Source organism: Panicum virgatum, chromosome 3N (assembly GCF_016808335.1).
Source record: "Panicum virgatum strain AP13 chromosome 3N, P.virgatum_v5, whole genome shotgun sequence".
NCBI lineage: Eukaryota > Viridiplantae > Streptophyta > Magnoliopsida > Poales > Poaceae > Panicum > Panicum virgatum.
This window is the reverse complement of record NC_053147.1, coordinates 39,050,175-39,077,857: the sequence shown is the minus strand read 5'-3', so window position 1 is coordinate 39,077,857 and position 27,683 is coordinate 39,050,175. Positions and strand designations below refer to the sequence as shown.

At 45.0% G+C, this 27,683-nt stretch overlaps 2 protein-coding genes and 1 long non-coding RNA gene across 7 annotated transcripts; 2 read left to right on the top strand and 1 right to left on the bottom strand.

The window, feature by feature from the left end:
- The first annotated feature begins 2,025 nt into the window (after positions 1 to 2,025).
- LOC120668165 (probable calcium-binding protein CML21) lies at positions 2,026 to 2,963 on the top strand. The gene has a single exon (XM_039948077.1). It carries the CDS (start codon positions 2,094 to 2,096, stop codon positions 2,709 to 2,711), a length of 618 nt encoding a protein of 205 aa, XP_039804011.1. The 5' UTR covers positions 2,026 to 2,093; the 3' UTR covers positions 2,712 to 2,963.
- Positions 2,964 to 3,772: 809 nt separating this feature from the next.
- Positions 3,773 to 6,273, top strand: LOC120668164 (reticulon-like protein B1). Its single transcript, XM_039948076.1, has 5 exons — positions 3,773 to 3,959; positions 4,120 to 4,300; positions 4,653 to 4,794; positions 4,891 to 4,960; positions 5,776 to 6,273. The coding sequence occupies exons 1-5, from the start codon at positions 3,779 to 3,781 to the stop codon at positions 5,937 to 5,939; spliced, it is 738 nt and encodes a 245-aa protein (XP_039804010.1). The 5' UTR covers positions 3,773 to 3,778; the 3' UTR covers positions 5,940 to 6,273.
- Positions 6,274 to 20,185: 13,912 nt separating this feature from the next.
- On the bottom strand, positions 20,186 to 23,755 carry LOC120665929. 5 transcript variants are annotated; one of them, XR_005671449.1, is made up of 5 exons: positions 21,895 to 22,990; positions 21,079 to 21,134; positions 20,955 to 20,993; positions 20,416 to 20,875; positions 20,186 to 20,320 (listed from the first exon to the last, which is right to left on the bottom strand). It is a non-coding gene; the product is annotated as an uncharacterized LOC120665929 (long non-coding RNA). The 5 variants fall into 5 exon arrangements; XR_005671450.1 differs by having other exon boundaries at positions 20,187 to 20,320; positions 20,955 to 20,990; XR_005671448.1 differs by lacking the exon at positions 20,955 to 20,993 and adding an exon at positions 23,726 to 23,755 and having other exon boundaries at positions 20,233 to 20,320; positions 21,895 to 22,708.
- Positions 23,756 to 27,683: the final 3,928 nt, after the last annotated feature.

Here is a 27,683-nt window from a genome sequence, read left to right as displayed (position 1 = left end):
CTCCTCAGGTATGTCCTCATACTTGACTTCAATAGGAGTCGAATCTACATTGGAGGGGATGGGCTTTTCACCGGCCGACTTGAACAGATATTTCCCCAACAGAGTCGCCAAAAAGTATGTTGACGCTAAATTGGTCAACTCACAAGTGCTAGAACGCATAGGATCGCAACGATCTGAACCGGCAACCGGTCAGACCGGTCGCGCCAACCGGTCGGACGCAGAAAACGCCGCGAAAAAACCTAAAACCACGAACTCGGGAGGGACCCCGTCGGAGATCGCAGATCTAGGGTTGTCTTGAGGCCGGCAGGCCATCCATGACGCCCTTGAACGCCGTAGAGACGAGCAAAGAACAGCATGAGGTTGGAAAAGCTAGGATTTGAGGAAAATAGGAAAATAGTAGATTGAATGTTTCGATTGGGTAGCAAGACCTCAATCGGCCGTAGCCTTTATATTTATAGGCGGGGGAGGACGTACCCCTTCCAAATCGTGTTACAAACGAACTCCAAATTACAGATCTAACTCGACTCGGATTACACAGGACCAGACCGGTCAGACCGGTCAGTCTCGGTATTTGCCAATTTTGGCTGCCAACATACACTAAGGCCAGTTTCACTGGGAGTATTATAGAGTTTCATGCATTAAATTCTAGATGCCACATCAGCATTTTTTATGACTTGGCATGATCATTATAAGGAGAGAGGAGAGAGAGTTTCATGGGATGAGAGGAGAGTTTCAACCCCATGAAATCCACATAACGCGATTACCTAGTTATCTGTTTTTAAAAATAGTGCAATGAAACTTGCACTGAGACTGGCCTAAGGCGTTCTTTCTATTCGACTCTCAAAATTCGGTGTTCTGTTAGCGTATAATAATGCGAAAACAAGATCGAACAACAGGCATGATTTTTACACGGAAAAACCCTTGCAGAAAAAAACCACGGGCCCCAACCGGCGATCTTCACTATAATGAGAGAATTACAATGCAGGAAATACAATGAGTCATCAACTCTTCCCGTATGACTTACAAGATGTATATATAGAGTGGACTAAACTGACTGCAGTCAAACACAGAAACAAATCTGCTAATCACATGACCCGAACCATAGACCCTCCAAGCGTCCCCACAAGACACGTTATAATTAGGATCATATCCAACATGTTCCGTGATATGGTGTGTCTCGTTTTGAAAGCCAAATCTATTCTAAATTGGATGGTCCACCACATTTTTTATAATTTTTCTGGAATATTTCTTGTAGAATAACAATTATTGTTTTCTTTTGTTGAGGATATATGCATGGAAGTGTTTAACAAATCAATTTCATTTCTCAAACCAAACAAGCTGAGTTACAGCATCCGAGTCCGGACCAGACGATCCATTTTCTAAACTTCCACTAGATGAATTCCAAGCGTTGCTTTTGTCTTTTTTTTTTTTTGAGAATTGCTTTTGTCATCTTAGAGTCGAGCACACTTCAATGTCACTATGTCAAACAAGAAAAATCCAGGAACTTCCCAATCGATATGATGCCAACAATTTATCCGCAAAGGGCGAAGGGGCTCACGGTGCAGTGGCAAAGGCCACTGGTCGGGGTGCTCCCGTTCAGGGTTCAAACTCTGGGTGCCGCACCTAATTAATCTTTAGGGTTTCCCTTAAAGTATTTCTATAAAAAAACAATTTATCCGCAAAGGCAATACTACAGCAGCACAGCAAAATGCCACGGCAACTACCCTCCGCGAACCTCGTCCACAGTTTTCCGTACAAGAACGGAGGAATTCCTTGCATGTCAAATCAACTGTTTGCCGCCTCAGCTCTAAAATAAAGATGAGGAGCTCGTTATAGGATTTTCCACAACTTGTACAGGTCAGGTAACGTTGCACATCGCGACATCGCGTCACGTCCAAAATCATTTCTCTTTCCGTGGCCCCTATATATATATATATGAACGACGCCTACACAAAACAGGCCAGTAACCCTGATCAACACGTAAAAGTTTGCGTCCATATAGCGAGTCTTATACGTAGAGCTCAACACAAACCTTTCAACCAACGACCCTTCCAACAACGTTAAATTCCAAACGTACACACGCTGAAACGCATATGATGGCTCCGCCGCCGCTGCTTATGTCCGCGCCTTCTGTCAGTGCGGCGGCGTCGTCAGCTCGGCCAGGGACGTTGCCGCAGATGCAACGCCAAGGGCCCTGCAACGGCGGCCGGCAACGGCGGCTCGAGTCCCAGCGCCTGCGCCGCGTCTTCGACCTGTTCGACCGCGATGGCGACGGCGTCATCACGCCCACCGAGCTGTTGGCCGCGCTGGGCAGGCTCGGCCTCGGCCTCGACCACGCCACCGTTCCCGCGCAAGGAGCGCCAGCGGCCACGTGCGCGCTTGAAGCCGTCTTCGCGGCGTACGTCGCGCCTGGCATGCCGGGGCTGCGGTTCCAGGACTTCGAGGCGCTCCACGCCGAGCTCGCCGGCGACCATGGCAACGCTAAGGAGGAGGAGATGAGGGAGGCGTTCTCGGTGTTCGACGAGGACGGCGACAGCTACATCTCTGTCGCAGAGCTGCAGGCCGTGCTGGTACGGATGGGGCTGCCTGAGGCCGGGTGCATGGCGCGGGTGCGCGACATGATCGCTGCCGCCGACCGGGATAGCGACGGGCGCGTCGACTTCGACGAGTTCAAGGCCATGATGGCCGGTGGTACAGCTACAGATATCTAGTCGTGATCGATGAATTGAATTTTTTTCTATAAAAAATTCAATCTAGTCAGTAGTGCCTTGTATATAGGTGTAGGCATGGCGCGCGCGTGTCTGCCAATTCCGGTTATATATCTGCCATTTTGGATTTTTCTCGGTTTTCCTCATTTTATCTGTGGTGTGGTCTGTGCAGTGGACAACATCTTTTGTACTAGTTTGTCCGTAATACAACATGATGTTTGAATTGGGTGAATGAAAAATATACTTTGGCATTAATTCGCACCAAGTTGTCCCAGATTATATCGCAATCAGCTTTTTTAGGGAATATATCGCGATCAGTTTTTTACTTGTTGCATAGGTCGTTTGATGGTTATTTTGTTACACTATGTCACGTGTATATTGTTACACCTAGATAGGATACATGGTGAGCCATTGTCTCCAAACTTTTCTTTCTTATCTGTTTCAATTTCGATGTATGTAATATTTTAACTGTAAGAAAAAATAGCTCAAAAATACCGTCGCCTTATCGAAAAATATTTGTGTTTACCAGATGTGGATATCCTGTTTAGTTCACACTCTTCACGTTGATTATTAACAATTAACACAACTGCAGCGGAAATCAAAGGCAGAGCATGTGCGATCTATATAAGCAAACTTAATGATTACACATAGGAGGGGGAGCAAGCAGACATGCAGATTCGACGTTTGCAAAGTGAGGGATGGATGTGTTGCTATTTCTGGCCATCCTCCGCCTTTGGCTCCCGACCGTTATATCTACGGGGCTCCCCCCTTACGTTTCGGTTTCCTCCCAAAGAAGAACAACTCCAACCCAACCAAACAGAAAGGTAAAGGCAGACACCCCAGGACTAATAACGTAAAATAAACTGCAAGGAAGAACACTGTAAGTACTTATTCTTGATCGATCTCGACTGTATTCTCGCTCCTTGATATGTTGGGCAGGTTCTTGATTCGTCTCTCCATTTCCATTTCCATTATGTTTACTTTTCTAAAATTCAGATCATCTACATTTGTTTAGCCTTTCTCGATCTGATTGTGTATTTATATATTTGGGAGAGAAGTTAGGGTAGGGGATGATGTCCGAAAGCGAGGAGCATGGCTCGCTCCTGGAGAAGATCAACGACAAGATCCACGAATACAAGCACTCGTCGTCCTCCTCGGATTCGGATGATGACAAAATGTCGAAGAAATCCAAGAAGAAGAAGCTCTTCGGGAGGAAGCATCCGCTCCATCACGTCCTCGGAGGGGGCAAGGGTATATATCAGGGAGCGGAAGGATTTAATTTCCCACTGAAGTTCCTGGATCTTCGAAATGCCACTGCAAAATTGACACTCGCCATCATGGCTGTTCTCCTTTTATTGCCACTGCGAATTTGACACTTGCCATCGTGTTATATTTTCTTTTTCTGTTTCAGCTGCCGATCTTGTGCTGTGGAGGGACAAGCAGACATCCGGGAGCATACTGGCGGGGGTGACCGTGATCTGGCTGCTGTTCGAGGGCATCGGCTACCACCTCCTCACCTTCCTCTGCCACACGCTCATCGTCTTCCTCACCGTCTGGTTCGTGTGGTCTAACGCTGCGTCCTTCGTCAACAGGTAACACTTTCTGTTCCTCCTAGTGCTCATGGTTTTTTTAATTTGGTTTCTTAACTTTAATCTGAAACCTTGAAAATACACTGCTTTGCTTCCTATTTTTATTGAAGATTACAAAAAATTGTCATATTGTAGAACGTGCAGTCCCAAATATATATTTTAGTAGTATTTTAGATCTTAGTTACTCATGTCATTCTCTGTTTGATTTTCTGGAGAATGATTGCTTATTTTCATCCCAAATGCAAAGAATTATCTAAAACATGTTTGCATACAAATTTTCCTGAAAGGATTTGTCTGGTTATTTCCTATGTTACGATCATATCTTGGAGTTCGTATGAAGTCATCAATTTTTCAGGTCTCCTCCAAAGTTTCCAGAGGTCATTCTATCTGAAGTACAGTGCCTGAAGATAGCTCATATTGCAAGGAAAGAAATCAATGAGGCTTTCTATACATTGCGCAATGTTGCTTCAGGGAAAGATCTGAAAACATATCTGACGGTAATTCACCTTAATTCGACCACATAATTGTTTTCTGTTGCTGCCCGTCATGTTATTTCACCGGAGCTCTTTGTTTTGTTTTTTCTTTCATGGCAGACGGTTGCAATCTTGTGGTTCATTTCTATAATTGGCGGCTGCTTCAGCTTCCTGACTCTGTCTTACACTAGTAATCTCCTTCTCTACTTTCTCCTTGGCTTTCACAGCAAATTAGCATGCATTACAGCCTTCTTCGATCTGAACATCTGCACTCTATTACTTCATCTAAATAACTTTCATATTTTAACTAAATAATCTCAGTAATGCATTGAAGATAAACAATAAACAATAAACAATGGCCTCTGAAAGGGTTTCCTGTACTCTTGGTCAAAACAAACAAACAGTTGCCTGTACATACTTATAAAATGTGTGATTAAGTTTGATATTTCAGTTGCCATGTTCAGAAAATAATATCTGCCTGTACAAACAAATAGTTGCCTTGGTCCATGAATGTCTGCATACATGCTTATGATTAAGCACAAGCACATGCGTGTGCACAATACTGTCTTCTGGTAACAATAGGTTTGCCTTATCTTTGAAGAATGAAATTAAGGAAGATACATTTTTTGTCTTGATTTTCTCCTTCCAAGGTAGCATGTCAGCTGGTGAAAACCAGAAAGTGACGAATTTTATCAGATAAAAGATTGTGATATCCTGAGATTTCAAAATTTGATATCAGTGCGTGATTGAACAATGAAATTGAATATCTTGGTTTTGTACATCAGCTTTATATAGGTTATGTGGAAAACGAAAAAATGGGTATAGTGCCCACATGAACTTTGTACTTATTAACTATGCATGCACTACATCCGATCCAAAATGTCATATTCAATATATAATAATAAAATATTACCTATCCCAGCTTTCTAGTGTGTATAAGATCATTTTTGTACTTCTATTTCTCATTGTCATTTGTGAGATGCTGAAAGTGATCCCTGTTCGCAGTTTTCCTGATGGCATACACACTGCCCATGCTGTATGAGAAATACGAAGATCAAGTTGATGTTGTGGGCGAGAAGGCCCTTATTGAGATAAAGAAGCAATACAAAGTGATAGATGTGAAGCTTCTCTCTAAGATCCCAATGCTGTCTGAGAAAAAAAAGCACTGAGTGGCACTCCAAAGGCCTTCATCACCCTCAATACTTCCAGAAAGACTCAGCACATTACCAATACAGTCTCCTTCATCTTTGGTCGTTGTTTAGCAAATCCTTAAGACGACATCATAGACATTAATATGGAGTCTGAAGACTGGGAAATTAACTTTTCCGAGCCATATAGATCAGAACACTGTCAACCGCCACAAGGAGTAGTTGCTTATGCTTTTGGGTCAGTCCATTTCATTTTGCTTGGTCAAAGATACATATGCTGGACTAATGGTAATTATTTGCTATGCCTATATGTTCATTGGTGCATTTTGATAGTGATCCATTTATCCAGTTCTGTTTGAATGAAGCTCAATTAATTTGGGTCAGTCATGTTGCTAACTTATCTTTCAAAGAGAAATACTGATTCTCATGCTTATTCTGTGATCAGTTCATACTACAGTTATGTGTTCCTCATGCCTTTCAAGTCCATCTATTTCAATGCCATAAAAATAATACCTAGTTATCAGCTATATCTCAATTCCTGAAAAATGAAAATATATCCTTTCCCGAGATAACAAAGAATGGAACCCAAGTTTATTTCCTAGTAGCAATAGACAAAATTTTAAGGTCCACAACCACTCTTGGTGCAAACATGCATTTCGTTACCAAGGGAACATACCAGGTGTAAACCAACCTCTCCGTGCAAACCATACAAACTCCAATCCGGTGGCTCAGATTAGAGTTTGCATGGTTTGCACAGAAAGGTTGGTTTGCACCTGATATGTCCCCCGTTACCAATGGCAAATTGCAAGTAATACAAGTTTTAACATTCAACCCAATACCTTCTAACAACAAAGACAAAACAAAAGAGCTTGCAGTTCACCATGCAGCATATTGGGGAATAGTGAATAATTATTATTTTTACCAACCTTTATCACCTGATTCGAACTCCTCACCAACATATGACAATATAATTATGGTAAATTGGTAATCATCTGTTAATCTCCTGGTCAAACGATTGAGCACTCCATCGCATACATGCACCTCATAACAATTTCAAGTTTGCAACATCTTGCAATTTGCCACAATGGCACTACACACGGAGACATGACTCGCTAGAGCTTGGTGCAGTATCGGCACGACGATGTCTATACACCCTGCGCACGCAAGCTCACCGCGACGTCGCACACTGTGATGATGACCACACGGTGCCTCAGGAAGCCGAGCACCGTGGCCGTGCCTGGCACGGCCGTCCGCACCGTGAGTGGTACGTCCCCGCGGCCGATGCTGTCGCCGTACAGCTGCGGCGTGCGCACGGCCAGGCGGTAGGCGAGCACGGTGAACCAGACGGTCATGGCCTCGGTGCCGTCTGCTCCGACGCGCCCGGGGGTAGCTCGGCGTCCGTGGCCCACGCACCGCGGTAGTAGACCACGGCGCGGCCGGTGTTGTGTGCAAAGGCGGCCACGGGGCTCGCGTTGTGGATGGCGAGGTCGGCGTCGAGGGTGGCGTTCAGGGAGGGGCCGGTCGGGGAGACGCAGATCTAGGCGAGGCGGAGCATCCTGAGTGTGGCGACGGCCGGGTGTGGGTGAAGCGCTAGCATGGCAGCGACGACCGTGATGAGGAGGAGTGCAGCAATGGATACGACGGCGCAGATGCATCAGCAGTGGCGGAACGCAAACGGACGCCGCCTTATGGTGCTTGCAGAGGGTGCCGGAGGAGGTGGTTGTCATGGTTGCTTGGGTTTCTAGTGCTCCGAACTCAGAAGTGAAGTGTTCAAGCTGGGAATTGGGTTGTGGATGGATGGAAGAAGTTCGTGACAAGTAAGCTAGACAGGAGATGTGATTGGTGAAGTTACTGGCTCACTGCTCGTGTTAAGTAGCGGGGTTTTGGAGGGTGAGAGGCAGTTGATGTCCTCGATCGGCCAAAGTACGTGTGGGTACTAATTCTTATTCAAGAAGCCTAAGAAAGTGATGCTCGCTGTGAAAGACGATTATACGTAGTGACGGCTCCGGCATACCTGCTATCAAGCCTCTTCTTCAAGAAGGCTAAGAAAGTGATGCTTGCTGTGAAAGATATAACGACAGCTCCAGCAAAACCTCTATAAAGCTTCCTACCCCAAATTTGAAGAAGGGTGGAGTAAAGAAAAATAACTTCAGCAGGTCCTCTACTTAGTCCGCAAACTACAGGGTCATTAGGGAGCCCTCCATATGTGGACCCCACCCAACTGCCTCTTCTTTCTCCCTCCAAGGCATGTGCTTTGCTCCCCTACTGTTGCACTACCTCTTGTTGTGCTGCTTCACAGTGGTGCGTGTCTGTCACACCCGATTTTAAGGACAAAACTGAATGCATAACTATATGTATGCAAGAATCAAGTTCCATACATATAGAGACATTATAACTAAATAATCAGTAACAGTATCACAAAAAGAGAGTTACAACAAGTAAAAGACAATTAGAGTTATACAGCTTAACCTGGAAACGAAGACTTTAAATTTCACAAGCAATCGACCGGGGGTTGCGTACGCCTAGAACTCAACATCATCTTCGAAAGACTTCACAACAACTTTTTCTTCTGAACAGCAATAAGTAAGGGTGTATACACTTATGGTTGGTACTCAGCAAGGCCACAAAAAAACCAGAATATGAGTTATATCTGTCTTTAAGTTTATTAATCATGTGAGGGTCCAAGCTGCTCTTGACCGTGAGCACGGTATATATCAGTTTTACACTCTGCAGAAGTTGTACACTTTACCCACAATTCGTGTTTTCCATATCGCCCGAGGTAGCTAGCCTCTTAAACACTTTCTTTGGTGAGTGGCTAGGGATTCACTACAAGACCTTTACAAAGATTCCCTAACAAGTGACAATCCAATAAAGTTTCAAGCCAAAGCGGTCATAACTCTCCCTAACGAGGCGGTACCTTAGCCAAGGACCTCGTCGATACATCCCCTCTTGCCCTTTCGGTAAGACTGTCACAAGCTAGAGTTTCTAATTAATCAGTCAAGACTAGAGAACTATAGTATTGTGGTTGTACTATTTTCCTGGGTGGTTCTCCACATTCCAATTAACACAAAATATTCTTGTAAATAAGCATAGAAAGAGAGATGGTTAGGGCCACTTGTATTTCTCTAACGAAAAGCTACTCTTACTGCTCTTCAGCTCTTGCTCATTTGAAAAACTTGATTCTTTAAGCTTCAAACAACGATCCTTCCACCCGAACAATCCCCAAGAAGACATACAAAGAAAATAACAAACACAAGTAAGAACAGTACACTAAAATAAAAGAAAGGCTTTAAAAGAACGCACAACAACTCGAAACGATTATATTAGCGTTAGCAAATGAAGGTTAGTCATCCGAGAAGTTAATAGTCCTTGAGGGGCTTGGTTGCCTCTCACAACAATCGTCCTTGTGGCTGATAACACGCCACAAAATCGTTCTTGTGGGTGAGTCCGCACCACAAAATCGTTCTTGTGGGGTAGTAGTACCACCACAAACACGTTCTTGCAGCGGGATTGAAAGGAAACACGAACACGAAAGAGAGGGAAAAAGCATAAATTATTTGTTTCTTCTTATGAATTTGAAGCAAGAACAAGAGAAAACTGAATGGAGGGAGGTAGAACACGAGGGAAATCACTTGCAGCTCGGTTTGGGGCAGCAAGAGAAGGCTCCTGTTCTTTGGCTTTTATAGAGGGGAGGGGGCCCATAGTCGGCCGACCATGGTGGTCGGACGGGGTCCCAATGGCCCCAAAATTTCTGATTTTTGGCTGAGCACATGAATGTCTACCCAAGGTCCCAAAATTGATTGAATGCATGCACGGGCAGGCCGGTGCAGGCCTAGGAGTGGCCCCAAATGAATTTGGACATGAAAATCATCCAAGTTCATGCATGCACTAGGTTCCAAACAAGGTTGGCGGCCATTTTCTCCCCAAAATGCCCTTAGGTTGCTTGCTCAAATTCACATTTTATGAGGGATGCAAATGCAAAAGTTGAGGAATCAAATATGACAAGGGTTTCAATGCAAAAAGATGCAAAAGTCATGCAAAAATTCTAATTGAAAACCCCTGAAATGCAAACATGCAATGGTTTGGAAATAAACATGAGATAACTACCGGTTTACCTATCGGCAAGGGTTCAAAATTTTAAGTCCTTTGAACAAGACATTTTTCCTCAATCAATTTTCAGTTATCACAAAATTTTATTCAAGTCATGATGAGGATTTATCATGTAATTTTATAAAGGATCGTGTGTTTAACAAATTACATGTGATTCTCATATCGCATGTACTTATCATGGATCATGGGCATTCATTGTGTATTATGTGTGTTTATCACATGCCATATGTTTCTTTTTGGTGAATCATGGTCGTTTATCAAAATTTTAAATGTGACCAAAACAAACCATGTATAACATGCATTTTTATCAAGAATATTTATCATGTTCCTTTTATTTCCAGCACGTACCATGTGTGTTTATCATATTCCATATGTTTTCAGCATGTATCTTTTGTGTTTATCGTATCACTAGGGGAGCCGGCTGAATACTTACCTTGATACTTCCTGGTCTTCGGGGATATCACTACTTCTCTCCAAATAATATTCCAGATTGATCGTAGATTTTTTATTATACCGAACTAGAGACCCTGATAAATGGTGACAGATTCTCAACTCACCGATGGATTGCAACATGATATGGTTGGCCCCTTTGATCAGTATAATCTTCTCTTGCCATTGGTGATAAGGCAATAACAAAAGAAAACCATATTCGAAGAAAATCCTGGGCCTTATTTATTGAAGGACGATGAAGCAATCAAGACTGATCCAATTGCCGAGAGTTGAACTCTTTTTGAAGTTAATGACCCTTGATCATGTTTTCTTGAGTCGACTCGGATTTCATCATGGAGTTTCCAGCGAATCGAATTCAGTCGAACACTACCCCTGTTCTCACTTAGAAAAGAGAAAACAGCATGGTTGTCCAGAACGGACGTTGGATATTAACAATACAAAATTTTCCCTAATATTAATAATTCTTTAACCTGTGCCTTCCCCGGCAACGGCGCCAAAAATATTTGTTGGTATTTCTTAACGTCAACTATAGAAACATAATTTAAATACATGTCATAGTAACAGCACTAAGAAATGCTAAACATATTTTAGCACAATTAGTAAGGAACAAGAGTATTTTTGAATCATGAACTATTCTGCAAGCGCACAGAATATACCGGTGTAACATTTTACCCAATAAGTAAATCGGGGTGTCATTTATATTTCCGCAGGGAAGACTATGGTGCAAAGATATTATTAAGCTAGGGAGAATTACTACAGAGTTAAAAGGCAAGCCTGGTCAAGGCTAAGTGATAATAATGATAGCAAGATAGTGTGAGAGAGAAGGAGCATAAAAGATAAACATTTATGGGTAGCAGGAAATGGGAAGCAAGACAAGGGAACTAGAGACATTTCATCATCCTTAGGAAGTATGAAACATAAAGAGATATTTATCCAAATCAACTGTCAACAGGAATTAAAGATTCCAAGCACACCGGGGAGAGCCAAGCATGTCAAATAGACTGTTTGGACATCGAGGTCATTTATTGTAACACCCGGTTTATAAAAGAACATAAACCGAGCAATCATATACGTGCCAGGATCAAGTCACACGTATATACAACAGAATGAACACTATATCATGGCAACGTATGCTATGGAAACCAGCCTGCTGTGAAAACCCGTGCAAACCACGATAAAAAAGTCGTCTAAATTTACCAAAAAAATTACACATGCAGATGATATGATGACACACGATCTTGTAAAATATCTTGTCCAAACTCGACTTCGTTTGTGAGATATAAAAATAACAAATTTCTAACAAATCATCTGACAGCTTTCTGGGTTGAAATTTGTTATTTTTATATCTTACAAACGAAGTCGAGTTTGGACAAAATATTTTACAAGGTTGTGTATCATCATATCATCAGCATGTGTGATTTTTTTGATGAATTTAGACGACCTTTTTGCCGTGGTTTGCACGAGTTTTCACAGTAGGATGGTTTCCATAGCATACGTTGCCCTATATCATAGCACATATCACGTAAAAAGACATAATAAAGCGAATACGAATGTTATTTATTACAATAATGACAAAATGTCTGATACAGCGGAAGCGAAGTACAAAATACGAATAAAGCTCTCCGAAGCTGAAACAGGGCGCCACAGGGACGTCGACTGGGAGACGAAGCACCTAGAAGTCCTCGTAGTCCTGGTAGCGCTGGACGAACTCCCTCGTGTCGGCAGGAACTGAGCAGCAGTAGCGTAGCCAAGAGGAAAAAGTAGAGAAGAGGCAAGAGTGAGTACACAACTTGTACTCAACAAGTATAACACAAACTATGAGGCTCTAGGCTGGCTGACTCAACTGCATTAGCTTTTAAGTGTTGGCAAAGTTTTATTAAAGCTATTTACTACGAGTTGATGAATTACCATTAACCCAGTTACATAGTAATTAATCAGAATTAATTATACTACTACTGAGAACCATACCCAAAACCAAGCCACCAAGGTAAACCCCGAGAAGTACCTCCCTCGTCGGAAGGAGATAACTCCACTAATCAAAAGGAGGATCTGGGTCGCTCATAACCGTGAGCACGGCTAGTATACCAGTTTTACACTCTGCAGAGGTTGCACATCTTTACCCACAAGTCGTGAGCTACGCCAGTTGTTCATCACACTTCCTTAGGTGAGATGGCCAGCGACTCACTACGAGGCCTTTAGAAAGAATCTCGTTGGTAAGGCGTAACCGCGAGAGTTAGGTCGGCGACGATGGGGCCCACCTCCGGGGGTACAAGCACAGGAGCGCAATCCAAGCACAGACCAAGCCGGAGGAGCAGGGACCATTGAAGCTTACTACTCTTGCCCCGCAGGTAAGTTACTCCAAACCAAAAAGATCTAATTATTACGCCAAGTCTATCCCATTCTAGCCTTGTGGTAGCGCTGTTGTCCCAGGTTGTCGCTCTATGAACCGGTCCTTATGGAGAGTGGCCAACCAGGCAGTAAGCACCGTGCTGGCCCCCTAAACCATGTTTCTAAAAAAAACATCTTTTAACGAGAAGTGAGCCACTCAAGCCACACAGAGTGCCACTCTCAGAATTAAGTTCAAGTAAAACATTAATCAATTTAATTAAAAAAAGGACCAGAGTGTGTTATAGCGCAGCAACCTAGCACAACTAACCAAAATGCAACCCAAAGGTATATATAAAGGATATAAAGTGGCTAGGAAATCCTTATAGGCATACAATATTAAAATGCAGTATGAAAATGTATTTAAAGTGATGGGTGGTTCATGTTATACTTGCCTTCCTCGTACTGCTCTGGCTGCTGCTCAAAGTGCTCCGAAGACGGCTGCTCCGGGTACTGGTACTGAGGCTCCTCAGAAGGATCAACGTCTACTCACGAACACATGGCCAAAACAATGCACAGAAATAAGCATACGAGCAAACACTAACAAAAAGCTAAGAAACAGTACATCAATACATAAAAACAGCGCACTAAACTACTCTAATACTATTCTACGCGTTACAACGATCGCGTGGACATAAAGAACGCTAAAAACGGAGCTAAAACGCATAAACTAGGCCTAAAACAAGTTCTAGGGGCTTATTTGCGACAAAAACTAAGTTTCAGGGGGTTTTCTGCAAAAACCGAGGGTCTAAACGTAATTAAACCTTAGTTCCAGGGTCTAACGTGCAAAAATGGCAGGTCTGGACGGCGGGTTCTAATAGGGAAAAGCTCAGGGTCCTACTCGTTAAAAACCGGACCTAACTAGAAATAGTTTTGAATAGAGTTGGACCACGGGTTGAATAAAGAAAACCCCAGGGTCTCTTTAGAAAAAGAGCCGGGCCGAAGGGGTACGCGCAGATATGGCCCGTTGGATCAAGATCCGGCGGCTCAGAACAAGTATGGCCGCGATCTAATCTTGTGCATTGGTTGCGGATCCGACGGCTGGAGTGAAGGGGCACGGGGAACGGCGGCGCGCCACCGGAGTTAGATTTCCCGCGGCGGGGGATCGCCGGAATCGGCCAAATTGGCCGCTACGGGGCACGGTTAGGCCTGCGGTTTGACCGTGGGGGGGTACCCGATGTGCGTTGTCCACCTGGGGGGTTATTTGGGCCCGGGGAGGCTCAGAGCACTGAGTTCGGCGGTCATGGCGGATCTAGGCGGCGAGGCCTCACCGGCGTGTGGCGTCCTAGGGGCTATCGGGGCTACGGCCATCCATACTAGCGCAAAATGACCAGGGAGGCGAGCTGGTGCTTACCGAGCCCTGGAAACGGGAGGAGCGCCGGTGTAGCGTGGTCGACGGCGGGGTTCAGGCGGCAGGGCGTGGCGGAGCTCGCGGTCCGGGTGCGGGATTGCTCCTCCGGGCTTCTGAGCCCCCTGAATCGACGCGCAGGTGAGCTGTGAAGCAGGAAAGAAGGTTAGAGTGGCTCGAGGCCCACCGGCGGTGGGGAAATACGGCGGCGCAGCGAGCTCACCAGAGATGGATCTCGACGAATTCCCGGTGACTGCCTGCGGCCGGGGTCAAGACAGCGGTTCAGGACGATGCTTGGGCACAGGGAAAAGCTTTTGCGGGGGTTCTCGGTGGCTGAGACACGGCGGGGTGGTGCGGCCACGGCGGAGCAGATGCTCTGCTCCGGCGGAGCTGGGGTGTAGGGGTAGAGCGGCGCGGAGGCGGCGTTGCGAGGTGGATTGGTGGGCGCAGAAGGTACGCGGGGCGGTTTAAAGAGGAGACCCGAGATTCTCGGCGTGCGGGATGGTAAGGGAGTGCCGGAGATCACGGCAGTGATCACGCTTGCGGCCGGTGCGCGCGCGGGGGAAGCGGGAGGTGGGGGATGACAGGCGGGCCCGGCCTGTCGGCGAGAGGGGGCGAGGTCGCGGGCGACGCGCGGGCGTTCGGTCTCGCTGGCGGGTGGGCCCGAGGTGCTCCGTTGCAGTCCGAGAGTGGGGAGGCTGGCAGGTGGGTCGGCCGGGGTGCGTCGCTTGGGCGCGCCTCTGCGGTGAGCGGGGAAACGCTGGGCCTAGCGGGGATGGCAGCGCGCGAGCGAGCTGGGGTGTGGGCTGAGCGCTGGGCTGCTGAGCGCGCGCGCAGTTGGCTGGGCCGGAGTGGCGTGCGGGCTGGGCCGCCCGGGAAGGGAGAGGGGGAAGTGGGCTTGGGCTGTTGGGTTTGCTGGGCTGGGTTTGAGTCCGGTTGGGTTTGGTTTTGGGCTGGGTTAAGGGTTTGGGTTTTCCTTTCTATTTCCTTTTCTTTCCTAATCCTAAATCAAACAAAGTTTGAATTCAAATTCAAATTTGAATTCAAACCACACTCAAATAAAAGTATGCACCAGCATGAATGCAACACAAATTTTTAAACTTATGATAAATTTTAATTACTTATAGACAAAAATTGAGATTAAATGCAAGTCTAGCACAGAAAACCTTAGAAATAGAATAAAGCCATTTAAATTTATTACTAAATGCTGGAATTTAAAAGTTAGGGTGTTACATTTATGCACCTCCTACCCTCCTAACCTAACGTGGAGGATTAGGATGGCACTAACGGGGCTGTCACCACTCGCAGGCTACCTCTACAAAATGTTGGAAAGGACGACATTCAAACGTAAACTTTAACCCAGACACCATGTCTGCATTAACAATTACTACTCTAGCCTTGCGCAAGGACATCCATCTCTATCAGGAGCCTTAGTTCTAGAGCACCCAACTAAGGGGGATGAAACTAAGATGTGTTGTTATCTAACTAACTCAAGTTGACATGCAAGATAAATTACTCAACATATTATCATGAAAGGATCACACACATACCAAGCATATGAACCAAACATACGAAGATGTATGAAATAGATAACTAGAGGAGAGTCAAGACATTACATAAAGAGAAGATATAAGACATACCATCTTTCCATGAAGACTCTAACTCCTTGAAATACAACTCCACACCTGAATTCTACCCCTAAAGCTTTACAAGTGAGGATGGATACATTTCTACTCTTCTATTCTCTCTACCCATTTAGGAGCCCCCCTCTCATATTTATAGAAGGGTGAAACCAGCACCTACATGGCCAAAGCTTGACATATAACACTTGGAACCGACTTTAGGAAGTCTCCAGGAAGCATCCCTCCAAAGTGGAAGGTCGGTGGAGGCACCTACTAGCCGGCCGACCATGGGGTCGGCCGACCAGTGGGCCCAGCCCCTAGTCACCGCCTTTGGCCTGGCTCCCTCTTGGAAGTTTCCTGTTGTATTGCCATGTGCCTCCCCTGTTGTTATGTCGGCTTGGTGCTCTGGTGGGCCCTCCAATCCATATGATGCCTACATGGCGATGCGTGATTGGATGGCATGTTTGCTCCTTGGATCAAAGGGTAAGATTTCCCTTTATTTTCAGCCAAAAACCTGCACTCACAAAATGCTACAAGGACAAGTGGAATTTGCTGAATTATTAGCAACATAAGTGTAAGAAATGCAAGCACATCCATTTATTTGGACATTATTGACGCTCAGAATTTGTCGTAATGAGTGTCAACAGGGATAAGCTCTAGGAGATAAACCGACTCATAATTTCCATGTGACCCTACTCACCCGGCCTATATAAGGGCGGGCAGGGACCCCTCTCATTGATCTAGAGATCTAGGTATTAGCTAGGACCTTCAACACATAGAGACTTCCTCTCTACGCATCCCAGGCAATATAACCCACACAGGACGTAGGGTATTACGCAACATCTGCGGCCCGAATCTGTCTATCCATTGTGTTGCTTGTACCATCGTGTTCTTGACAGCGATCCCCCACGATCATCTCTCTGCCTAAGGGTATCCCTAAGCAGACCCGACAGTAAAATACCAACAAGGGGCCGCCCAAAACCCTAATCCAAGCCTCTTGGTCGTCCACCCCCTTTGACCACCGCATTCTCTGATGCCCGCCCTCCTGTGTGCCAAGTCGTAGGTCTTTCTTGCGTATCTAGAAGTCCAGAGTGCGACGCTTCTTCCCGTACGTGTGGATACCTTGGAGGTGCCACATCTGCTGCACAAGGACAAGCCATTCATGAGGAGGTTCTCACAACTGCACTGTTGTTGGCAGTCCTTAGCCTAACAGAATAAATCCGCAAGCATACAGATACCGATATAGCTTTCACCTTGGAGTATTTTAGGTTATCGAATCCACGAGGAACGAGAAGTGTAGAAAGTAGTGAATCTTGTTTATCCAGGGGATACGACGGGAGTGAAGAGCTCCAGATAAGATAGGTCGAGGTGTTCTAATGTCGTCTTGCAAACTACTCCTATCAAGAATACTTGACTTATACTCTAGTTGCTCCGGCGGCCTAAGAGAAGGACTCAGACTGGGATGAGAAGAGAGTCCAACATCTGTCGGCAACTACTACTATGAAAACACCCAAACGTGGTGGACTACAAGGACGGACAGGGTTGTCACCACCTGCCGCCTACCACTGCAGTTCCGTGGGGTGGAACACAACCCAAGGTAACTAACAAAGCCTAGGCACCGCGCCTACACTATCAAGTTACTGACTTCCGCCTCGCACTAAGGATAGAAGAAACCCCAAATGGATATAACTTACTACCCACACAGACAAAGGATCCCACAACTAGAGAGACCAAGTATTCAAGTACTAACAAAGTAAAGGAGAGAAAGTAATACTGACGAAAGAAGAGGAAATTACTCGAATTGAAGCTTCATTCCTCGGAGGCACAAAGTTGGAGAGGGGCCGACACTCCGGCTCCTCTCTGGACTCTCACCTCGCCTCTCTCCCTATTTTCTAAAGATATGTGGAGCGCTACGCTTCACCTTGGACTTGCTCCAATTCTCCGTGCCTTGAAGTGAAGGAGGGGGCAGGTATTTATAGCTCTTGCAGGTCGGTTCTTGGGTAGTTGCTTAGCTTAGACACAAGTAGGTCGGTGGACGTAGCATCCACACAAAGTTGAGCCTGAGATGCTGCAAAGTGGGGCCAGCTGGCCTAGGATCCTCCGATATTCGATAATGCCCCGAATATTCCTTCTTGCAACATCGGTTGGAGTAACCTCCAATTGGATTTAGTCCGAACGGCCAAAAAGTGAGGCCAGCCGGCCTGGAATTTCAGTCGTTCGGCCACCGCCTTCTCGTGGACGCTTCAGATGTGTTCCTGATGTCGGTCATGTGGGTAGTTTACTGAAACACGTGGGCAAAGGCCGGGCGGCCTGGGATTCTTTTATAAGGCATCGGATCAACCACCATTGTGTGATGGATGGTGTGTAGTAACTCTTCCAAGGTGGTATCAAGTCGGTTGGACGTTATTCATGCGGAAGGTGGGCCCTTTGATCCATGTGACAAACTCATCCATCCCTCCACTCGTGTTAACTTCCATCCAATGGTTGGCATTGATTTCCCTTGTGTTTCATTGCATGTAGGTGCAACTCCAATCCTTGGATGATCAGCCCAACATCGAGCGGCCATATCGGGAGCCCATTGGAGAGACATATGAGGCCTTCTGGTCTTTTTCACTTCTGGCTTGCCTCCCTAGTGTTTGAGGGTCCATTGGTAAGTCCCCAAGGCTATTATGATCAGTGGCAAGTGTTTTGAGGAGGTACCAGGCCGGCCAGCCTTGTCCAGGCCGGCTGGCCTTGTCAGGCCGCCCGGGCCGGGCCGCGTCGATGATTTTCCTGGAGGCATAACTTTTTCGTCCGGACTCCAAATTGGGTGATCCAAGTGTCCATTTTGATCATATCAATGAGATCTTCAACATGGTGCTGTCCAATTTGGCATTTGAGAATGTTTGCAATGGTGTCATATTGTATCCATGTTTCACCATCGTTTCCATTTAGTGTTGTTTCTTGCACATTTTCAGCATAGTCCTGCTAAATATCTCAAACCACCAAAGCTTGTGGAACTCATTAGTTTTACTAAACTTTATATCCCAAATACTTCAAGTTCCTTCATTATTTGCAATGTTGGCGGCCATAATGGGCGTATAATGGCCCTCAACAACTGCCGGCTTCCATCTGCACGACATCGACTCGCAACAGAAGTTCCGCACCCGCGCGTCTAGTGGTAATTCCATGATCTATAACAGCAGTGTTCCTGATTTATGCAGTAGAAATTTTTTTTGCTACCCCATATCCCTACAGTGGTACTAGATCTAGTGCTGCATCGTTATAGGTTCGGATGTGTGCATATGGAGATATGCATAGTTGCAGATTGATCTATGACCTAGTTTTGTGAACTTGCTGCGAAGGTTGTGTAACGACCTACTCCTATCAGTTGGTTTTTCCGCCATCGGAGTTGAGTGATGCACATAAACCTAGTCGCTGCAGTTGGAGATCAATGTGATTGGTCGAATCAAAACTTAGGGACATAAGCCAGATGCATGAGATGCATAGGGTAGTGTATTGGATCTACTATGAATTCAGTTTTGTTGCAAAGGCATAGTTTTACGATAAAAGAGTCATAACTTTTGCATACGAACTCAGATTGAGGAGAATTTTATATCGATTTGCATCTACAAAAAAAGTTACACATGGTTTTGAATGGATCTGCTGTTTTTTGTGGAAATTAGATTTCCCAAATGCGGCCTCTAAGATAGGGGTTTTGGCAATTTAGGTTTGGACATCGGAAACGCATAACTCTGGTTTGCAGGTTTTGTGGTCGGTATGGCCCCTATGTGTATGTGATTCATGTGTGTAATTGATTCATGACCTGCGTGTCATGATTATGACAATTCAGCAGGAGCCATATGAACTGTTACATTTGATGTAGTGGCCTACGTGCCAAGTTGTGATGATCCAAGCCCCACTTGTAATCTTCATTACTCGCTATTAGGTGTACCAGCATGTATTAGTTCTTGGAGTTTTCATCACTAGAGGACGGAGCATAAGAACCATGGAGATGAAGATCAACATGGAGGACAGGCTCAATGGTGATGGAGATCACTTATGATAATGGGCCATATTGTCACAACTATATGAATGTCGTTCTTACCGTTTTACTACTATGTGCGATTATATTAGAAGTAGAACGATCCCTCACAAATTTTTAGCTATCATGCCCTACCAAAACCTTGCACTATCCCATGTCTTGTATGATTAGTGGTGGGTCTATGAAATTATGGCACCACTGGTTTTCCTTGACTAGACAGAGTTGTATCGGATACATACACGCATAAGGGTTGGTTAGCTTGACAAGGTCATCTTAACTATTAAGGACTTTGGGGCAAAAGGTTGGGAGCGAGACATAGAGATGTCACCCAATAACAAGAGTCATATGAGATATGATTAGCAAGAGTTGCTTACCGATCTACCTTGTCTCCTAGCAGTGATGCAAAAACTCACTAGTAGACTTGTTAGTTGTGGGTCTTGAATCACTAGTAAGTTGGCCCATGCTAGGATTAAAAAATAAACATATTTAAGTACAATATCACATAATTATAATACTCAGAAAGAATCCATACAGGACTGTGATGGTCAGGAGCCTGACTTTCAAAAAGAATAAGACCAGGAGCCCGAGCAAATAGCTTGCGTATCTTCTCTTGCAAATCCATCTACACAATTCCACATATTGAATGTGTTTTAATTTAGATGTCAATGGGATATGTTGATAAATTAAATGGAACTAACATCATATAAATGGAAGAAATATGCAGAAACAAAAAAAAATAACAATGTAATGGCCACATGTATAGATTAGGAAAATTTCATAGGCATGGATTGCTGAAAATACATCATTGCCATGTATATATGAATAGACTATAGGCATGATTTGGTTAGCCTTTTGTTTAGAGCATTGAACCACAACGCATGATCTAGGAGGAATTCCAGCTCATCCCTTGACACCTCTCTGAAATCAACTTCTCTTTTCCCTGTGCCTTCCACCCTCCTTTGAAGATGAAACAGGAGCATGCATGTACCAAGGAACAACCTCAGCTCCTTCAAAGGTCCTGCAAAAAGAGCCTCAATTTCAGCTCACCCTTTAGAATGGAGTTCTCTAGAATTGATAAGAATTGATATGCTCTCTACGGCAATGCAGGCAGCCATATTCGCAGACATCCTGTTCTGCTGTTCAAGATGTTGAATCATTTAGTCTGCAAACCGAAACATGAAGGCAAAAGAGTAACATGAAAAAAGAAAGGAAGACACTTACGCCTATCCCATTGAATTCCACACATCCCAAAGGCGGGGACCAAGCATATCCATTACCTAAAAAAGAAAGATTAGTGAATAAAAGTTGTTGAGCTGCAAAGAAATCTAGAATATAATTAGTGAACTCATGAGAATAGTAAGGTGGCCCATGCTAACGCTACGGGCGATACTTTATCCATGCACATCAAAACAACCAAAAGGCAATATATGTTTATATCATCTTTATCCCCAAAACAGAGACAATTATTTCAAGAACCATCTAATATGCAGAAGCACTGTATGACACAATCATAATGTTTGGCCTGCAAATTGCCTCAAGAAACATCGAAACCACCTAATCTGCAATCATTTTATTCATAATCCCACCTCAATCCTCTACCTCCCCCAGGGATTTGCACACAAAGAAGCCAAAGAAACGCTTCAGAAGAGAGCGAATAGGTTTGCATCAGCACCAATGCTATGAGCCTCCTCCAGATATGTGTAAGCTTGTTTGATATAATAATATGTAAATGAATATGACAAATCCTTTTTGTTGATGAGCAGAAAATAGTAGTTTATTTGCAAAACTTTGAACGAAAAGTACAATAAAAGCATTTCTTCGTATTGGAAGCAATGTAAGTTGTCAAGGATACACATGTATTCAACATTTATTTGATTTAATAAATTTCAGGAATTCTACCCAGACCTAATCATCTACAGCCTGCAACTATCACAAAAAAATTTATCCTAGTGCTCCTTTATTTTAGTTCAGGTCCCCCAATTGCCCTAAGCTCTCAACATCTTATTTAGTGAACACATCAAGGATTCATGAACTGACCTGCATGGCTGCTCCAAATGGTACAACCTCATTAGTGTTGACAGAAAGTTTTTTTTTCCTTCTATCACCTGAAGAGTAACGTCTCAGTATTCTTGCTCCGAAGGCAGGTAACACAATCAAGTATAAACCAATATTCGCCACCTGTACATGAGTATTGTTATGGCATCCCTGAACAAATAATGCCGATGCTAACGCTATGGCAACATCACATATTGAAAATTAAGCAATCAAAAAACAATATATGTGTTGGTAATAAAGCATACTGCATATGCAAAAGCTTCTAGGTTTATCTTTTTGACTAATTGTACAATGGCAATCTAAACACAAGTATTCCAATGTTTTCAGTTCATTGTAATGGAACAAGAACTGAACAATCCTAGTTACCTATATTGCCAGTGATCGAAAAAATTGGTCTAAGCCTGAATGAGATAATTAAATAACAATAATGAGAAAAGAAATTTCAAAGTCCCTTTTCCTGTAATAAAGGAAAGGGGAAAATGTGCCATGACCGTTACCACAACATTTGCCTCGAGCAAAGACATCACGTTAGAGTGTTAGACAAATCACTCCTGTTCCTAGTCTTCACGATTGCTAGGAGCTTTCCATCTCGAAATCAATCTATGTGAGAGAAGAAAAACAAACTAAATTTCAGTAATTCCAGAGCTGCAAACTCGATTTCCAGCAGGCAAGCAGGGCGGCATGGATGCGGCTAGGAGCACGGGATGCAAATCAACACACCCGTAGCGTCTTCTTCTTTTACTGCGGCGACCATGTCCTCCTGAGTACTTGCCGTGACAATATCATAACAAGTCATCTACATATATATCCGTCAGATCAATGATAATAAAATAAGATAACGCAGCACTAATATCTACAGGAATATGATTGGCTTCAACAAAGAAGTTAGGTGACCTATTAAACAAAGCTGAAACGGTTTACTTCACAATGTTATTTTTGTATATGCATCTAAATATTCCTAGGTCTGAGTTCTCTACATACCTGTAGATTTAACAAAATTAAAAGCCAAGAAAACAAATTCCATGGATACAATTTTGATTGACAAAGAAAAGGAAGAGCTGTTCACCTCGCTCAGGAAACTCACCTCCGCTCGAATTGAGTTCCAGATTGAGCACCGTCGTCTCGGCGCGGGCCACGGCGTCGCCGGCCGAACCCGCTCCCGGCGCGTCCCGGCGGCGGCAGCCGAGCCGGCCCGCCTCCTGCCTCAACCGGCCGAGCCGCTACCTGGCAGCGCAAGACGGGTTCGCCGGCGCCGTTGCACGAACTCGCGCCGGTTGATGGCGGCCGCTCTGGGCGTTGAAGCTGCCGCCATGCGGGAGTGGCTCTAGAGGCGGGCGAACTGGACGGCGAAGGGTCCGCCGCCTTCCGCAGGAGAGGAGGTGGACAGCGCGGTCTTTGTCGCGCGGCGTAGGCGCGTGTGATCGGGAAGAGGAAGGGTCCGCCGCCTTCCGCGCTCGATTTTGCCGGGCCGCGTGATTTTTGCCGCGGGGAAAAAAGCGGGGAAAAGAAACGGCGCCGGATGGGTTTCGAACTCGGGCTATCGCGGGGTAGCGAGGTGGGGGCGCGGCGGAGGGAGTTGAGGCCGGGATGATCCGGGGATTCTGGAGCATTGATTCGCGTTGAAGCCTTTGCGAAGCACTGGTAGCCCTAGATTTTAATGTTGTAGTCTTTCTTGGGTACATTTGATTGGGTGCACAAGTTCTGACCGTCTCTGTTGAGGGCACAGGTGTTGGTGGACGCAGCAAAGAAATTTCCGTGCTTTAGTAGAGGGAAAAGAAAAGGAAGAGCTGTTCACCTCGCTCAGGAAGCTCACCTCCGCTCGAATTGAGTTCCAGATTGAGCACGGTGGTCTTGGGCGGGTCCCGACGTCATCTCGGCGGGGGCCACGGTGTCGCCGGCCGAACCCGCTCCCGGCGCGTCCCGGCGGCGCCTACCAAAACCTGTGCCGGTGCGCGTCCCGGTGGCGGCGGCCGAGCCGGTAGCCGGCCTGCCTCCTGCCTCAAGCGGCCGAGCTGCTAGCTGGCAGCGCAAGACGAGTTCGCCGGCGTCGTTGCACGAACTCGCGCTGGCTGATGGCGGCCGCTCTGGGCGTTGAAGCTGCCGCCGTGCGGGAGTGGCTCTAGAGGCGGGCAAACGGGACGGCGAAGGGTCCGCCGCCTTCCGCAGGAGAGGAGGCGGACGGCGCGGTTTTTGTCGCATGGCGTAGGCGCGTGTGATCGGGAAGAGGAAGGGTCTGCCGCCTTCCGTGCTCGATTTTGCCGGGCCTCGTAATTTTTGTCGCGGGGAAAAAAGCGGGGAAAAGAAACGGCGCCGGATGGGTTTCGAACTCGGGCTATCGCGGGGTAGCGAGGTGGGGGCGTGGTGGAGGGAGTTGAGGCCGGGATGATCCAGGGATTCTGGAGCGTTGATTCGCGTTGAAGCCTTTGAGAAGCACTGGTTGCCCTAGATTTTAATGTTGTAGTCTTTCACGGGTACATTTGATTGGGTGCACAAGTTCTGACCATCTCTGTTTTGGGCACAGGTGTTGGTGAACGCAGCAAAGAAATTTCCGTGCTTTAGTAGAGGGAAAAGAGGGATATTGGTTTTAGTGGGAGCAAATCTTGTTAAATGTTTAATGGCATTTACTCCATCATGCATACATTTGTCTTAGTATTTTGCATTATTTTGTTGTAGATCAATGGCACGTAACCAACCATTTGCTTTACATTCTATACTTGAGAGCAATAAATTGAATGGGACAAACTATGTGGATTGGATCCACAACCTGAGAATTGTTCTCAAGTCTGGGAAAAAGGAAGAAGTTCTGGATACCCAGTTACTAGAAGTGCCTGCTGATAATGACACTGCTGCTGAAAGGGAAGCTTACAGAAAAGTGGTTGATAACAATCATGAAGTAAGCTGCCTCATGCTCGCTTGCATGGAACCCGAGCTGTAGATACAGTTTGAAACAAACCATGCGGCGCACGATGTGATCGTGCACTTCAGGGCGTGTTCCAGACTCAGGCCAGGACTAAAAGGTTCAATGTGTCCAAGGCCTTTGCTCAGACCAAGCTAGCAGAAGGCGCAGTAGTAGGGCTGCATGTGATCAAGATGGTTGGTTCCACATAGAGCTTGGAGAAGCTGGGCTTCTCACTTGGACAAGAGTTGGCAACTTATTCTTGCGTCTTTACCGCCGAGCTATGGGAACTTCATTTCGAACTCCCACATGCACGAGGATGAAAAGGGCTTCAATGAGCTGCGTGGCATGCTCAAAACAGCAGAGAGTGACATCAAGAAAAGTGCCAATGGCGGCCATATGATGGCGGTCCAGAATAAGCCTACTTTCAAGAAGAAGGGTAATTCTTGGAAGAAAAGGGCAAGGCTAAGGTTGTGAACCCCAAGCCGAACCCACCCAAGGCTAAACCTGGACTAGCCGCAGACAATGAGTGCTTTCGTTGTCACGAGCTTGGTCATTGGAAGAGAAACTGCAAGCTTTACCTAGCATCTTTGAAGAAAGATGGAAGTAAGGGTACTTCTGCATCAGGTACGCTTGTTGTTTATATTACAGAGATTTTCCTCATTGATTCTTGTATTATCAATTCTTAGGTATTTGATACTAGATCGGGACTGATAACAAGCAGAAGTACGTGTTGGAAGAGGGGAAATTGATTTTTGCATGGGCAATAATGCAAGAGTTGTTGCTTTGGTTATCGGGATGATGGAACTTCACTTCCCGTCAGGATTCAACATGAAGTTAAATAACTGTTATTTCGTTCCTAATTTGAGTCGAAACAGTATATCTCCTTCATGTTTGATGAAGGATGGTTATTCATTTGCGAGTGTGAACAATGGTTGTGTGATCTCTAAGAATGATATGTTTGTGGCTTTGGCATCCATTAAGAATTGGCTATTTATTTTAAATCTTGGTGATCCACCTATCTGTAATATAAGTGCTAAAAGACCTCAGCTTAATGATTTAAATCCTACCTACATGTAGCATTGTCATCTCGGTCATATAAGCGAGAAACACAAGAAGAAGCTCCATTCGGATGGACTTCTAACTTCATTTGATTTTGAATCATACGAGACTTGCGAAGCTTGTTTGCTGGGCAAAATGACCAAGACGCCATTCACAGGTTTTCCAGAAAGAGCATCAGACTTGCTGGAACTCATACATACTGATGTGTGTGGACAAATGAGCTCGACTGCTAGAGGATGATTCCAATACTTCATAACTTTTACTGATGATTTAAGTTTACATGGTTATGTCTACTTGATGAAGCATAAGTCTGAAACCTTTGAAAAGTTCAAGGAATTTCATAATAAAGTTTAAAATCTGCGTGGCAAGAAGATTAAAGCCTTGCGATCTGATCGAGGGGGCGAATATCTGAGTCATGAATTTAGCAATCATCTAAAGAGTTGCGGAATTGTTCCACAACTTACGACGCCCAGAACACCTCAAAGGAACTGGGTTTTTGAGCGACGTAATCAAACTCTGTTGGACATGCTTTGATCAATGATGAGCCAGTCGGACCTACCGTTGTCATTTTGGGACTACGCTCTAGAAACAGTAGCTTTCACACTTAACATGGTGCCATCAAAATTTGTAGTCAAGAAACCACATGAGATATGGACTGGAAAGATTCCTAGTTTGTCTTTTCTTAAAATTTAGGGTTGTGAAGCATTTGTCAAGCGACTCCAGTCGGACAAACTCATACACAAATCGGATAAATGCATTTTAGTGGGACACCCAAAGGAGACTTTGGGGTGTTACTTCTACAACCGATATGAGGGCAAAGTGTTTATCGCTCGGAATGGAGTTTTCCTAGAGAAAGAGATTCTCAAAGTAGAGAAAACTAGAAGAACGGTGCAACTCAAAGAAGTTCGACATGATCGTATGGGGCAAGACTCTACAAGTGATGCTACTGTAGCAGAACAAGTTGAGATATACCTGTGGCAACAGAAGCACCGCCACAGCCACGAAGATCGGCAAGGCTCCACACTGCATGAAAACTATTATTGTTGGACAATGATGAGTTGGCAAATTATGCAGAAGCGATGGCAGACCCTGACTCTACAGAATTGCAAGATGCCATGAAATCCGAAATAGAGTCCATGAAGGAAAATCAAGTTTTGGAACTTGATAGACCCGCCTGATGGTGTTAAACCCATAGAGTGCAAATGGATCTATAAGAAGAAAAAAGATATGGATGGAAATGTTCACATCTATAAAGCTCGACTTGTTGCAAAAGGTTTTCAACAAGTTCAAGGAGTTGACTATGACGAGACTTTCTCGCCTGTAGTGATGTTTAAATCTGTCCGGATCATTCTACCTATTGCTACATATTTCAACTATGAAATATGGCAGATGGATGTCAAAACAGTCTTCCATAATGGAAATCTAACCGAGAATGTGTATATGATGCAGCCAAGGATTTTGTCGATCCGACCAATGCTGGAAACATATGCAAGCTTCCTAAATCCATTTATGGATTAAAGCAAGCATCTCGGAGTTGGAATATTTGTTTTGATGAAGTAGTCAAAGAGTTTAGCTTCATTAAGAACGAAGAAGAAGCTTGTGTTTACAAGAAGGAAAGTGGGAGCTCTGTCGCATTTCTAATCATGTATGTGGATGACATACTACTGATTAGAAATGATATTCCTATGCTTGAGTCCGTAAAGACGTCACTGAAAAATAGATTTTCAATGAAGGATTTAGGGGAAGCATCATACATACAGGGCATTAAGATCTATAGAGATAGATCAAAGTGGCTTATAGGATTAAGCCAAGA